We start from the raw sequence: 14776 nt of genomic DNA, 5'->3' as shown, positions 1-14776 counted from the left end.
GCCTGTAGTAGTTCTGTTTGGACCAGTCCAAAGCCATGGCCATGCTCAGAGTGTCTTCCTACCGCAAGCTGTTTGAGGATGATAGCTGGAGTCGAAGCGGAGGGTTGAGTGTGCAGTGTGCAGGCCAGTACCGGGCCTCTGTCAGGTCAGTGTGGGTCTCTGGGTAGAGGGCGACTTCAGAATTTGGGCTGAACTTATCACATGTTAAGATGTTTCAATGTTAGGGACCGACTCGAGTGTTGTTCCACTTAAAAATATGTAGAAGTTGAGCTGTTTGTGAACCGAAACAAATGTTTGGGTGCAAAGTTCATGAACCTGGCTGTAGTTTGTGTACCTGGTAGAGTTTACATGTAGTTAAAGCAGGTTTTTCTGAATGGTGATAACAAATGCCTTTTGTGCTCACGGGTTCAATCACATCATAGTCTCTGTTCATTTACCATGACGGTGATGCTGAACTGTAGACGAACTGTCCTTCTGAATATGGCAAATAAATGCTTTACCGTCGACTGTATTTAGCTTTGTGACGGTCATCAAGGTGGATCAAATGATCTCCCCTCTGATCCTTCAAAACCCAGTCTAGTCTTTGGTACTTTGTGTCTTCCTCTCAGGGGTGCGGCCGTTGACAAGTGTGGCGGTGACTGTGGCAAGTTAGACTTTGTAGCTGCCAAGGCCCTCAACAAGGAGGGTCTGAACCGGTTTGTCCAGGACCGCACCATCATAGCTACCCTCAATGACCGACTGGTCAGGCTTATTGACCTGGTGAGGAAAAACTGCTCCCAATGACACATCAGCACTGTTATATTCCCTCTGCTGCATCACGCCTTTGGTCTTGGTAAATGAAGCAGTACATCTATAAACCATATGTGATAATCCGTCTCTGTGTCCTTCAGGCCCATTGTTTTGAGGAGGAGAATGAGTCTCTTGAATGTCAGATTGTTGAGCTAGAGGAGAAGCTGAACAGTCGACAAGCCTCCACCAGCATCAGCTCCGCTGTGGCCGAGCCCGCCTACAGTCTGGATGCAGTGGTGGAAAGACTGCGCAGGGAGAGGGTAGGTTGCTGCTGCTGCTGGGTGTGTCGGCTCTGCTGCATGTTTGTCTGTGTGAGACATTCCTAAATCGGATTTTCTCATAGACGGTCTGTTGCACTCCTCACTCCGTCCCATCAATTTGACTTCGGTTCGTACGGTGACAAGCAGCACTGATCTTTAACCTTGTCGAGATCCATCACTGTCGTCACTGCGTCTCCCTGCAGGATGAGATTCTGTGCGACACCGAGGACCTGCAGAAGGAGCTCGAGCGTCTGATGAAAGAATACGAGAAGGCTGCACAGCTGAGGATCCTCCTCCAGCAGGGACGACAAGATGTGGCCGAGGTAACCGTTGTGAATACAATAGCATCCGTACCTGGAAGACGACTGACAAAGTAGTGGAAGTCTGGGCTGTAACCAGGATTTAGAAACAGAGTCCTACAAAACATATGAAATGAACTTCAGTATATACAACATAAGTAAGGTAAACTTAAATAAAGCATACCAAGATTTATACTAAAGTAATACCCATAAAGGGTTTCCAAACAAATGATTATTACTTTAGTACAGACAAGAAATAAACATGCAGTAATATGAAAGTTGGAGTTTATTCTTTGACCAATTTAGTTTTTTTTATACTTGTCATTCTAAGAAATCAGCTGTAGAAATTAAACTAGCTAAAGAGATTCAAAGCCAACAAACAATATCAACTACTTTCATCAACCTTCAAAAACACTGGATCCTACATTTCAGTTGCACCCATAGAAATAGAATGAGAGTAGAACTTTTTATGTTTGCACGTTGCTATATATTATCAGACCTTTGTTGTGATAATGTACCTTGAGCACTAGATGGCAGTGTTGTCAAGCCTCTCCCTGCTCCACCGCCCCTCGGCCTCCTGGTGAATCAGTTGAAGCTCTGCACAGCTGCTCCTCTGCAGCGCTACCCAATGGGTGTTGATCACCAGCAGTCACACAGTCTGGGCTGACGGCCCACTGCAACCTGAGCCACCAACTTTTCCATTACACACACACACACACACACACACACACACTCATGCACTCATGCCAGAGCCCATCTCCTCCCAGCCGCGCCAGATGCGAGGGAGGCTTTAATTTCTCCCGTACAGATGTAATGCAGGCTGTAATACGGTGCCGTAATGTTCCTGCTGGCTCAGTTCTCTGGTTCTGAATTGGAAGCAGCTGCAGGGTGACAAGACTTGGTGGGAAACTGACAGGGAGGCAGAGGCAGAGGAGCGAGCACAACCCAGCTCAACTCATAGCTAGTTGCAGTTCTCTCAACATAATGGTGATGAAACGAGGCATGTTTGGTTTGTTTTTTTGTATACAAACCGCCAGTTCTCCTCCATCTTTACATTTTGTTCCACTCACGTCTCGTGTTGCTAGACCTAGTTGGCTGCAGCAAAGTGCAGGTGCAAGTGAAATGAGCACCGGAATTAACAACATTCACCAGAATTAAAATCCAATCACTATCAATTATAATCAGTCTGTTTCATAAGTAGTGCTGGCAACAAACATTTTTAAAAAAGCAAGTGTTCGCTACACACTCTTAGGCAGAATAAGGAGAGAAGTTAAATTGAAAGCCTTTATTTAGGCAGGCATGTCGGTTAAAGCGCCTCCCGGTTTAGACCTCAGAGGCTCCTCATTAGGGAGAAAATAGCACTTTTTAAATATTGAGAAACTTAGTTATTTTATTAATCATCTTCTTACTGTGAGTGATGGGTTCCACAGAAACTCACAATGTTCTGCTTGAGTTACAGATTTCTGTTTTTCTCAGTGCTCTTTTCCATTGGTCTCAATGGGGCGGGGCTCTGTTTGGAAAAACAAATGTTCCCCCTAAACTTTTTTTTTTTTTGCATTGTTCAGTATGTTTTGTATCACTCTCCCCGCTCTCATCAGCATAGCTTTCAGCAGAATATCTCTGATAACAGCTGACTGACACAGTTATCTAGCCGGTGAGGAGAGTGGAGCATTTAGCTGATAAAGAGACAGATATTTTCCTGAGGAGTTGGTGAAGACCAAAATACCAAAAGACTTCCATTTGTCAGGTGGACAGAACACGACTTCAGATTAATGATAATGTGTCAGTGTCGTGTTTACAGCTTGTTCTGCTGCCCCTAAGGGCTCAAAAAGACTTAATGCTGCTGATGCTAAAGGTGTACCGGATGTGATTCACAACAAGTTGTCCCTCAGCGGCTGAACACCGGCAGCTGCAGGACCAGACTACTTTTACTCGCTGCTGTCCATCATGGACCCTGCCACCCTCCCTGCGAGGCGCCACAACTTCACCACCAAGCTCTCTCTGCGTGTGTCCAAATGTAAATGCCGGCACCCACAGTAATTGCATCCAACACAAATGAGTCTGGTTCTTTTAAAAAGAGTAGATGAGCTGAGAACCCCTGCTGGCGGATAGATTGGTGGACAGGGCTTTTGTGTCTAGTTAGCTTCCTTCTGATCTTCCTCCTCCTCCTCCTCCTTCCTCTGCATTGCGGTGTCTACTTGCTGTTCAGTGAAACAGGTGGATGTGCAGAAAGAAAACCTGTGGTGTGATTTACTACACAAATGGCAGTGTTCCTCCTCCAGAAATGAAGTTGAACTTCTTTACCTGCAGCCTTGTTCTCTTTTTAATTTGATTTTCTTCGCAGGAAGTCGATGCTGTGACAGCAAAGTGTTTGGCGCTGAGGGAGCAAGTGGCTATCTACGAGGAGCAGCTGGCCAACATGGTGGACCAGCACACGACGGTGAGGGGGAGAGAGAGGATATATAGCTGCACTGTGAGGAACCAGGAGTTGTTTATAGCCATGAAAGTGACTCAAAATGAGGCATTTAGGTTGGAAAGGAGTGATGGAGAAATGCCAAGGCCTGTGGTGACAAACACAGCTGTGATGACCCCACTCACCTTGATGAAGAGCCAAAAAAAAAAAAGAAGCCCCGTCAACATTAACACATGGGGAGAGGATTGAAACACAAATTATGTAATTGAGGGTATCGTGCAACCAGTCAAAATTAGGCCCTTGTTTGAACAATTTCCACTTATCCATAATCATAAACAGAGACGAGAGGAAAGGGGAGAAAGACTGAAGCTAAATAACAGAAAAAACTGAGTTCTGAGATCATTCAGGCTGAACACACACACACACACACACACACACACACAGAGACTAGGCTAGCCAGTGTACAGCTAACATCAGTACTGTCTGCATATCGGCTGTTTGGGGGCGTATGAACCAAACCGAGAGGTCAACTTCACATGAATGACACAAGTGAAAATTCTCATCGCTCTGTCTGAACGTCCACATATTAACACACTGACATCTTCTCATGTAACTCTTGACGTGAAAGCGAATACGCACACAACACAGAATGTCAAACTATTGCTTTGAAATAGGGACACGCTTGCAAACATATCCAATTCACATCATTACCTTTATCACATCCGTACACACCCTGTTCTCTCCACCTTCTACAATATTCTCCACCTCGCCAGGAGATGACAGACGTGTCCCAGTATCAGATCTCGAGGCTGTAGGGGGAGAGAGAGAGAGGTAGCGAGAGGTAGAGAGAGGTAGAGAGAGAGAGGCAGAGAGAGAGAGGCAGGCAGGCAGGCAGCTGAAGCAGGACCAACTCCATCACACTGTGTTTTTCTCTGCAAAGCCGGGCCGCCCGGCGTTTAACACACTCCCTCTGGGACACGCTCGATAACTCACGGTCCGGGAAATGCAGCTGAATACCAAATGAAAACTGAAGTTCCCTTTGTTTTATTAACTGTTGTTGTTATCAGCACTTTCAGATACCCCCATATTCCCCTGACAAATCAGCAGCCATGTCGTTATTTAGGTGGAGGGGAAAATGTTAAGACTGACACTGCAGCTCTGCAGCGGTTCATTTATCTCCGTAATGGATGTGGGTTTTGTTACTAAAGGGGCTACATATTGGAAGCTGGAGACAAGTATGTTGAGGTCTTTGACGTGTGTCTAAATACACCAAAATGTACTGCATGTGTTTGTATTTGAAGAGGTGGAATGAAACTAAGTACATTGATGCAAATACTGTATTTCAGCACATATTTGAAGTACTACAGTATTTCTATTTCATGCATTGTACTTTTACTGCACTAAAATTCATTTTAATGTAGTAGCTGGTGGAGCAAATTTTAACTACTTTAAGTAGTAACTTAGCAGTTTGATCATTTATGCATCATATTTGATCAAGTGATCGCAGGCTTTTTATGTAAAATCTCAAGTACAGCTGTCAAATAAATAATATATGTGTAAAGTAGCATACAATGGAAATAATCAAGTAAAGTACAAATACCTCAAAAGTTCAACTTGAGTACAACACTTGTACTCTGTTACATTTCACCACTGAGTAATGGATGTGAATGTACTTCACCACTGTGTGTTTGTATGAACAGGCCGTGGAGAGTCTGCTGCAGCCGGCTGAAGGGACGACAGGAGCGGTGGCAGCCATTACATTTGGCAGCCCTGACATCACTCCGGTCCTGGATGTAAAGGAGTACTACTGCCAGCTGGCCGAGAGCCTCCAGGTACAACACGCTGTAACGTAAGACACACAAACATGTCATGAAGTGCAAGCCTTTTGGTGCCAAATGCTTTACAGTAGCATGTCCGTATACAACCGTAACATCACATCAAGGCTTTAGTTTCCAGTGAGAGACACTAAACTGCACACGAATGGACAAACCTCGTACTCATACCAAGTACATTTACTCAAGTACTGCACTTGAGGACAATTTGAAGGTACTACTCCACTATGTTAGAGGAAGGTATGTCAGTAAATGTAATCTGACAGTTGTATATATTTGTTACTTTTCAGATTAAGATTACATTAAAAAAAAACATGTTAAACTAAAATACACCGTGAAAGATTAAACCAGTGTTTCCAAACCACAGAGAAAACCCTCGTACCGCTTCACATTGGAGCATAACTGTTAAAATTATCCAATATTTCACAAAAAATGGAAAGTCTATGAATATATACTTATGTAGCGGAACTTAGTTTTTCCTTCTTTCCTCTCCCATTAATTATCTCACGAGCCCTCAGGTTTATCTTGTGACCTTTTGGAGGGGCCGACCCCTAAGTGTGTCAACCACAGGACGAAACTACTTAACAGAATATAAAGAAACGCCAGCTGAACCTTCACCATCTACAACAGTAAAATGGCACTTTCACATTCATGCATCAGGTTTAATAACCTCTGATATGATAGTATGTATATCAGTGACAAAGGACATTTTTCTGCAGAGCAAGTACTTTTAAATTTGATATTTAAAGTGCATTTTGTGTAGTTTTACTTCACTAGGATTTTGAATTACTTTTAGTTGAAGCATTTTAAATTTGTCACATTGCTACTTTCATTTAAGTTAAATGATCTCAGTACTTCTTCCACCGCTGGCTGCCATCCTCATCCTCCTCCTGACTGCTGGTCACCTTCTCTTTCCCTCCGAAATGTCTCACTCAGGTCCAGAATGTAAATCTCAACTTCCACAAATCACACAATGATACTCCCATTTGTTTTCCTTCCCTCTTAACACAACACGGGGGAAGAACCTGAGAATCAGAGGTGCAGGACTGGACCCGAACAGAGTGCACGTGTGTGTGTGCGTGTGCACGTGTGTGTGTGGTGCACGCTAAGGGGTGCTGCATTGGGGTCAGACTATAGCTCCGGTGGGTCTGACCTCCTCTGGGTCGAGGATGTCTGCCCGGTTCAGAGGTCATGGCTGTAATCAGACTGCTGGCCGCCTTCCCAGGCTCCTCAGCAGTACTGGAGTGGACGCTGGTGTGTGTTTGTGTGTGTGTGTGTGTGTGTGTGTGTATATCCTTCATTTTAAAGCATTGCTGAAGGTTATCCAGCGTATTTCTATATTTGTATGTCTGTCTAGATGCGTCGGTGTGTTTCTTGTTCCCCCAAACCCCGTCTATTCCCTCTCTCTACCTCCCACTCAGTTTCTTCTCTCGCCAGCTGGACACCGCCCTCAATTAGGAGACGCAATTGTCTCAATGCTAAAAAATGATTGCTATTGGGTCTGAACAGTAATGGTGATTGCTGGCTGACTCCCACACACCTGTGCACACTCATGTCTCTCGTTTCTGCTGCATTTGTTCCATCTAATCAGAAGTGTGGGGCACACGAGGAGAGGTTCACCCATCAGCCGGCATGAGAGGCTCTGATTGCTCTTTGCTCCCCTGTCAGAGTGCACTTAACTGCCCAAAAGAAAGCACTATCCTCCACGGTCCCATGCATTTGCAGACTCAAACTGAAAGGTCGTAACTTTCACCACTGCGCTTCTTCCTCTTTTTTTCTGTCTTTGCAGTGCGAGTGTGGCGCTGCCTCCTCTGCTGTGAGTCGCCATGTTGATGGAAAACAACTGGAAGAGGGAAGAGCCGGAGGGTCAACAGTCAAAGACGTGTCAAAGATAAAGGACATCAGTGAGATCAAGATGCTGGTGAGTGGACTCACTGCTGCTCACTATGGGATTTGGGTTTTTTTGCCAAGATTTTGAGATTTTTCAGATTTCTGCAACTCACAAATCTCAACAACATATTTTGCAGACATCTGCACTAAGCCAGCTGATACTGAATACTCTTCTTAACTTCCTTGCAGAGAGTTAGATAAGAAGATTGATACCACTATCATGTGTGTACACTAGATATAAAGCTGCAGCTGATTAGCTTAGCACAAAGACTGGAAACTCGTGAACTGCTATCATGGCTCCGTCCAAAGGGAACAAAATCAGCCCACCGGCATCTCTAAAGATCACTAGTTTAATCAGTCTGGAAAAAAAACAAAGTTTACAAACAACAAGTTCTGATTTATGTGCCAGACTATGTCTTGGCCGGTTAGCCGTTTGACCGTATTTGCAGTCTTTATGCTAAGATGAGTTAGCCGGCTGCGATTCATATTTACCACACTGACATGAAAGTGGTATCAATTTTCTTCTCTAGTTCTTAGTAAGAAAGTGAATCGGCATAATTCCCAAAATGTTGAACTATTGCTTTAAAAAAATAACTGTGTGTTCTCAAGATTATCCAGAGTAATGGGGACATTGTAGTTTTGAGTATACATCTCAGAAACTGATACTTCTAAACCTCTGCAAATCAAAACACATCTTTCTGCATGCTGGTTAACTCTACTGCCATGTAAGGCAAAATAAATGTGTATTTTTGGCGGATGAACTGACCCTTTAAGTCTCACATTTACACGTCCTTTAAATCCTTCAGTTACGGCCTTCTGATTCAAATTTTCCCATAACACATTTCCCACCTCTTTACTGACAACAGTGGAGTCTTACGACCCTCAACTGGCTCTGCTTCGGCCGTCAGCTCCTAAATCAGACATTATGGTGAGAATGAATGGTTTCCCACAGCAGGCGGAGGGAGTAGAGAGCAGCTGAGTGACAGCAGAGCAACAGTGTGGGAGATCCTGCTGACCAGAGTGTTTACTCTGCGGACACTTTCAGCAGGAGATGTGAAGGGCTCGGCTTCAGCTCAGACAGGATTTATTGCCCTCCGTGTCCTCGGTTATTAAGTACAGTCTTTTCAGAGCGCCTGCATAAACGTCTTAAAACTTGACACACACACACACACACACTGACTCTGCAAACGGAAGAGAGGAAATAAACCTTCATCGGATATTTCTCATCCAACCAGCAGAAAAATGAAAGCAAGGGAGCTTTGAATGAAATCGCAAAGTGAGGCATCAATAAGGAGACGAAACGGTAAAATCACCAGGTGACTCCAGAAACTACCTCCTCTTCCTTCACATTAGCCTCCTGAATATCCATCAGTGGTCCGACCACAGCTGACACCTAACCACATCTGTAACAAACACGGTGGTTTAGTTCTCATTACTGTGGCTGCAGGTCTACCTCCAGCTCTTTAAATAAACAGTGAGCCTCTGTAACCACAGCAGAACTCTCCCAGCATCATCTACTTTTCTCTAACATGCAGCACACAATCCCCAGTTCTGCTCAATCCAGCCTGACGGATGAACAGCACGGCTTGATCTGCTCTGTTTCCTCTCTCGCCTGTGATGGATGCCTCGGGTCTGGTTTCTCGCTGAGACACAACATGGCCAAACAAACAGATTGCAGTGAAATCAGCCCTGACGCAGAAATGTATATAATAGAGCAGCCACTGATGGGGTCGTACGTCGCTACTCGCACACGGCCCAGACCTCACTTATCATGCCAGGGGGAGCGGAGGAGTGTGGGAGTAAGTGACTCGACCAGGTTTGAGAGCCATCATCAGCCTGTGAGTTGTTGCCCGGGTCTTCTTCTGCTCACATGATCCCGCTGAAAGACGAGCACGACCGCATTGGATCCCCATCTGGCTGTGACAGCTAATTGTTGAACTTCTGTGATTGCTGTAATTACTCACGGCAGGACACCACAGCTTCAGACACGGGGGGGGGGGGGGGGGGGGGGGGGGGGGGGGGGGGGGGCAGCTATACTCCTGCTTTAGTTTGTTGTAGAAGTGAAGGAACCTGTTTTATCCGTGAAGGTTGGTTTGATTGGCGTACTTAAAGGACCAGAGTGTAGGACTTAGGGGGCTCTGTTAGCAGAAAGAGACTAATGTTCCATTAGTGTATAATCGCCTGAAATAAGAATCGTTTACGTTAGCTTAGAATAAGCCCTTCATATCTACACGCGGAGCAGGTCCTCTTCCATGGAGTCCGCCATGTTGCACCACCATGTTTCTATAGTAGCCCAGAACCAACAAACCAAACAATGGCTCTAGACGGGGCCTTCTGTGTTTTTCTGAAGGCAACCATAGGTCCAACACTCTTGGGTCAGGAGGGGTATTCAGTTAGTTGTTCTGGTTCGGTAGAGCTCAATTTCTATCCATTTTGAATGTGATTATTTGTGGTGATTGACCCACAGAGAATTATTCCATCTCTTTTTTAGCTCATTGTTTTTGGTTTTACGACCCACGAGTTCTGCCTCATTATTCCTGTTTCCAGCTACAGTCAAAGTTCACCGTCGTTGCTGAGACCTGAAGCTAAAGAAGATTAAATATGGGATTTTTTTGCTAGGTGGTCAGAAACACGACAGTGGCCATGAAGGGACCATCATTACATTATTACATTATTACTAACACGATAACTAACTGGAAATCATTGTTTGAGGTATATTTGATCGAATAACCTCTGCTGTGTTTCGTCCGTATTTCTGTAGATTTCAGAGCTACAAAAGGAGCTCGCTGAGCTTGAGCAGTGTAACGAGGAACTAGAAGACGAGGTTGAGATGAAGACGGCTGCATACATGGACGAGATTGCAGAGCTGGAGGTCTGAGAGTGGACTGATTAACGATCAATCATAGGCTGTAAAGGACCAGTGGTTTGGACTAATTCTGTCCTTTATTCCCACCCTCTAATCCCACTGTGCGTGTGTGTGTGTGTGTGTGCGTGTGTGTGTGTGTTCAGTGTACTATAGATGAAATGCAGCACCAGGAGGCCGACTTCAAAGTGCAGATGAAGGAGCAGTGTGAAGACTACAAGGAGCTGCTCAGTGAGAAGATGGCCAGAGACATGGAAATTACTGCCTACAGGTCAGACACTCTTATATCTGATCAATTAGTTGTTTTTATGTATGCAAAACTGCTCTGAATAAAACTAATGACCTGTGCTTCACAACTCAAGACAAAACTGAGGTTCAGTTTATCTTGCAAACATAAAAATATACTTGGAACTGATGAAACTATTTTTTAGTTTAAAGGGTCCCGGTTAGCTTCTAGTAATGCAGTTGCTAGTCATCATCAATACACCCACATAATACAAAAATACTGAACATTAACTGTTACAGATGAAACATTTATATGAGGAATGTACAGCAAAATGTAGCAAAGACAAAAATGACATGAAATAGACTTTTAATTTAGACTGAATTACTGCATAAACTAGAAACTACTAACAAATATAAATCTATGCAGGCTGTATTTACAGCATGTATACATAAAACTTAATTACACTATCCATTCAGTATTTATTCCAGCACTCTTTGCACTCACCCTTGTGCAATTGGTAAACTTATAGAAACAGTTTGATGAGAGGAAAAGAATAAGATAGCCTGTTAACTCTGCCCAAATGCATTTATTTGGTCTCATTTATTAAAGCAACCCATTCATTACAGTTGTGAGTTTTCAGTCTGAATAAGCTCCGTATACAACAGTGTCTGGGAAGATGTAATGGATCTTTCCTTCTGGGGTTGACTTACAGCAATAATTACATTTACCTTTTAATATGTTATAAAGGCCATAGTATTAGTGCTGATGCAATTGTCTGAGCTGTCGTGTATATACAGCACTCACGACTCTCATTCTCCTCTAAAAAAGAGCTGTCGGTCTTTGTTCTTAAACGAGAGCCCTCAATTGGCTGTACGGCGTACACAACGTACAATTACACCAGAGAAGATAAGGAGACCTTTCAAACAGTGAGGTCCAACTGTCAGCGAGACTGTCAGTCAACAGGACAACTGTGAACCAGCACTCTGGGTCAGAGATGGACCGCCATGTCTGCTGGAGAACATGGAGGTGTTCGTTCCAACAAAAACACGGCACCAGGTGGTTTCACTGATTACTTCTCCCGTTAAAGGTGTCATAAAGTCAACTGCTGAAGTTTCTGATTGCAATTAAAATGTGAATTGCTGAGACTTCCCTGACATGTATTGTAGATCCCCGTCTCTGCGGTAGGGGGTCAAATGAAAACAGACGTCCCCTGCGGTGCCACGCATTATTTAAACCTGTCGAGGAGAATTAGCTGTTAGCGGCAAAGCACACACAATAACCCTGGGATGATTTCATTAGATTTAAATTAACTCGATACTCTGTTTGACGTTCTTCACATACTGTATGAGCAAATCATCAATCACGCGAGAAAACACTTGATGTGTCCAGCATTGTTGTTTTTCGACAAGAAGTTTCTGCGTAAGTGTCTTGAATATTGTCTCATAATGCCACCTGGACATCCACATTGTCCATTTTAAGATATTCTTGCAAACAAAGGACTGACGTCACAGGCCAACTGGGGTCACAGGAAACAGCTCCTGAATATGAGGCAGTATCCTGTACTGCATCATGTACTTCAAGACGCTTCTTGACATTCCCTCATTCCTCTGACGTTGTTTAATTATCTGCTATCCTGGTATGCGGACTGACGCACTTTAACCGCCGCCTCATCCTGCTGCCACGGACTTCCTCCTGGTCCCTCCATCGCATATGTGACTGCATCTGACCCCCAGGGGGCCCTGCTGCAGACCTGCGCTCAGACCCTCACAATGCCTCATTAGAATGGGCAAAGAGGGCCTCACATGTCAGCGCTGTGCGCTGGGCCACTGCCAGCTCTTCTCCACGCCAGCCTGTTAATGTCAGCCGTCTCCTTACACAAATTTCCAAATTCGCCACAGTTTTAATTCCCTCTCGTTACCCAACAGACAAGTCCCAAAGACATTCAAGGCACAGGAAAGGCACACAGTCAACGCCAACTTTTTGTCCTCGCTTTTTTTGTAAAGTTTACTGGATGTTTTGTCATCCGTGATTAAAACCATGAATAAGAAATGAAAATGGTGGTTGTTTATTCTCTCCGTGCCGTGGCAAACTGTCTGCACAACAGACCCTAATGACACCGGGCTGCCATTACCGGGTAGCTTATCGCCTGTGAAAGCATCTCCGAGCAGTTGAGGCAGATGCTGACGGCTTTTGCTCTCTGCTAATGTGAACCATATTATACTGTAATTCATTCTGCTGTTCATTGTGCTGTGCTCATGCTGCTGCATGACTCAGCAACAAGTAGCTCGACCAGGGACAAGATCCTTTTTAGTTAAGTGCAGTGGATGACTGTACTGCAGGTACTACTGTATATTAAAGCTGCTTTAATTCATACTTTTGTATCAACAATTAATTAAATGACTCTTCAGCACTACTGAGCTAAAAAACATCTTTCAGCTCATTGTTCTGGTTTTCTGGCTCGCAGCTTTATTGCTGCGGTTCTCATCTCTCTCATCACCAGCGTTTCCAGATGCAGCAGACAGCTGTGTTCAGTAAATGGCTTTTTAAAACCCACTATATGTTACATTCCCAGCATCAAACAGCAGACAGACACAGTTAGAGACTAGCTTGTAAACACAGTGAAGCATTTAGCAGATGAAGAGCCAGATATTACCTCTGGAGCTGGTAGAGACCAAAAACAGAGTTAAAAGAGATTAAATATTGGATTTACGTTCATCAGGTGGACACAAACATGACGTCAAATGAATGATAAAGTTACTTCATGTCTGCTGGATGTGTAAATAATCAACTGTTTGCTCACTAGTGCATCATATCAACTTTATAAGATGATGTCAATGTTGTGTTTACAGCTTGTTATTGCGTTCAAAGATATCAGTTATTGCAAGTTTAGATATAAATATGAAACCGCAATTTACTAATATGTCGTGAAATATGTATTTATGATAACGTGAACTAACGTTTTGGAAGTGTGCTGGGCTGAAACATTATTCGCATTGACCAAACGGTGTCATTTCAAAGTCAATTAAGTTGCTGTTCTGAAGCTTTGGATTATATCACATGGTCTTCATCAGCAAATGGAGTTTTCCAATTCTCGTGTTTATTTTTTCTAAACATTTTAGTCGAAGTTTTCTTACAAGTTGATTTCAAAGTTCAGTCTTGACCCTGGAAGCAGCGCTTAACTAAACAATCTCACCTCAAGGTCCATGTTTGAGGTTTCTGATTGAAAGCTCCAGAATAGCTACTAAATAGACGAGAGATGAGATGATCCAGAAAACTCAATGCCAACTATGTTGATAATCAATTAATTAATTACATATTCAAGCAAAATGTCATATGTTCCCTATAGTTCCAGCTAGTGCATTATTATAGCCCAAGCCTGATTAATCAGTTGATCAATTGAGAGAATAATCTGCAGATTCATTGATAATGGAAATAATAGTTGGTTAACGCTGTTCGCTCTGTCAGCACCTTTTGCTTTTAGCCACCGGCTCAGCAGCCGCCATGTTGAGAGCCGTGTGGAGGCAATATAAGCTCTGAATTCCTTGTAGAGAACCTTTAGAGTGAGATGCCAAGAGGAAACTTAAAGCTCAAGAAATTGCAATGTAATGTCTACCTGTGAGTACTTCAATGTGGTCGTCTGTGCTTTGTACGTTTACGTATTTCTCTGGTTCATTCCTGTCAGGAGTCTGGTGGAGGAAGAGGAGGAGAGGCTGTGCAACCTGTGACGTGAGGCCGCAGAGTCAGACTAGCAGGCGGGATGCTCCCCCTCGCATGGATTAGAAAACAGGCCAAAGAGAAATGAGGAAAAACACACTGACACCAGCACTAGGATGAGGCTTAAGGTACCAATGCAGCAATTTAAGCAGAACTTATCATGACAGATTAATGCCGTCTGGAGGCCTAAGCCGGGCCATTGATAACAGGTCGCTGGCAGATGACCCCGAAACTCCCAAGAAAGATGGAGCTGTCTAAAAGAGGTGGGAGGATGGGGGCTGTGCACGATGAGTGTGTATCCATTCAGTGTCTGGCAGGGATATTTCCTTAAGTGGGTTTATCTTTACCAGCTAACTGATACATTTCATAAATGGTTTGTCCCCTCTTTGTTGAACGAGACCGACACACGCAGAAACACACATACAGACACACACGAGTTAAACTGTGCGCCTCCGTGAAGTCATTCCCCCTCTGATACCACCTCATCCAT

General features: G+C 44.0%; 1 protein-coding gene across 1 annotated transcript; it reads left to right on the top strand.

Annotated features, from left to right (window-relative positions):
• Positions 1-35: 35 nt before the first annotated feature.
• vimr2 (vimentin-related 2) lies at positions 36-14377 on the top strand (the record flags this gene model as incomplete). Its single annotated transcript, XM_079167268.1, has 10 exons — positions 36-145; positions 609-759; positions 891-1049; positions 1253-1372; positions 3693-3788; positions 5462-5593; positions 7383-7514; positions 10245-10355; positions 10493-10617; positions 14255-14377. 10 exons carry the CDS (start codon positions 36-38, stop codon positions 14295-14297), a joined length of 1179 nt encoding a protein of 392 aa, XP_079023394.1. The 3' UTR covers positions 14298-14377.
• Positions 14378-14776: the final 399 nt, after the last annotated feature.

This window comes from Pholis gunnellus (assembly GCF_910591455.1).
Source record: "Pholis gunnellus genome assembly, chromosome: 10".
Classification (NCBI taxonomy): Eukaryota; Metazoa; Chordata; class Actinopteri; order Perciformes; family Pholidae; genus Pholis; species Pholis gunnellus.
The sequence above is the reverse complement of the archived record's forward strand: the minus strand, read 5'-3'. Positions and strand labels throughout refer to the sequence as shown.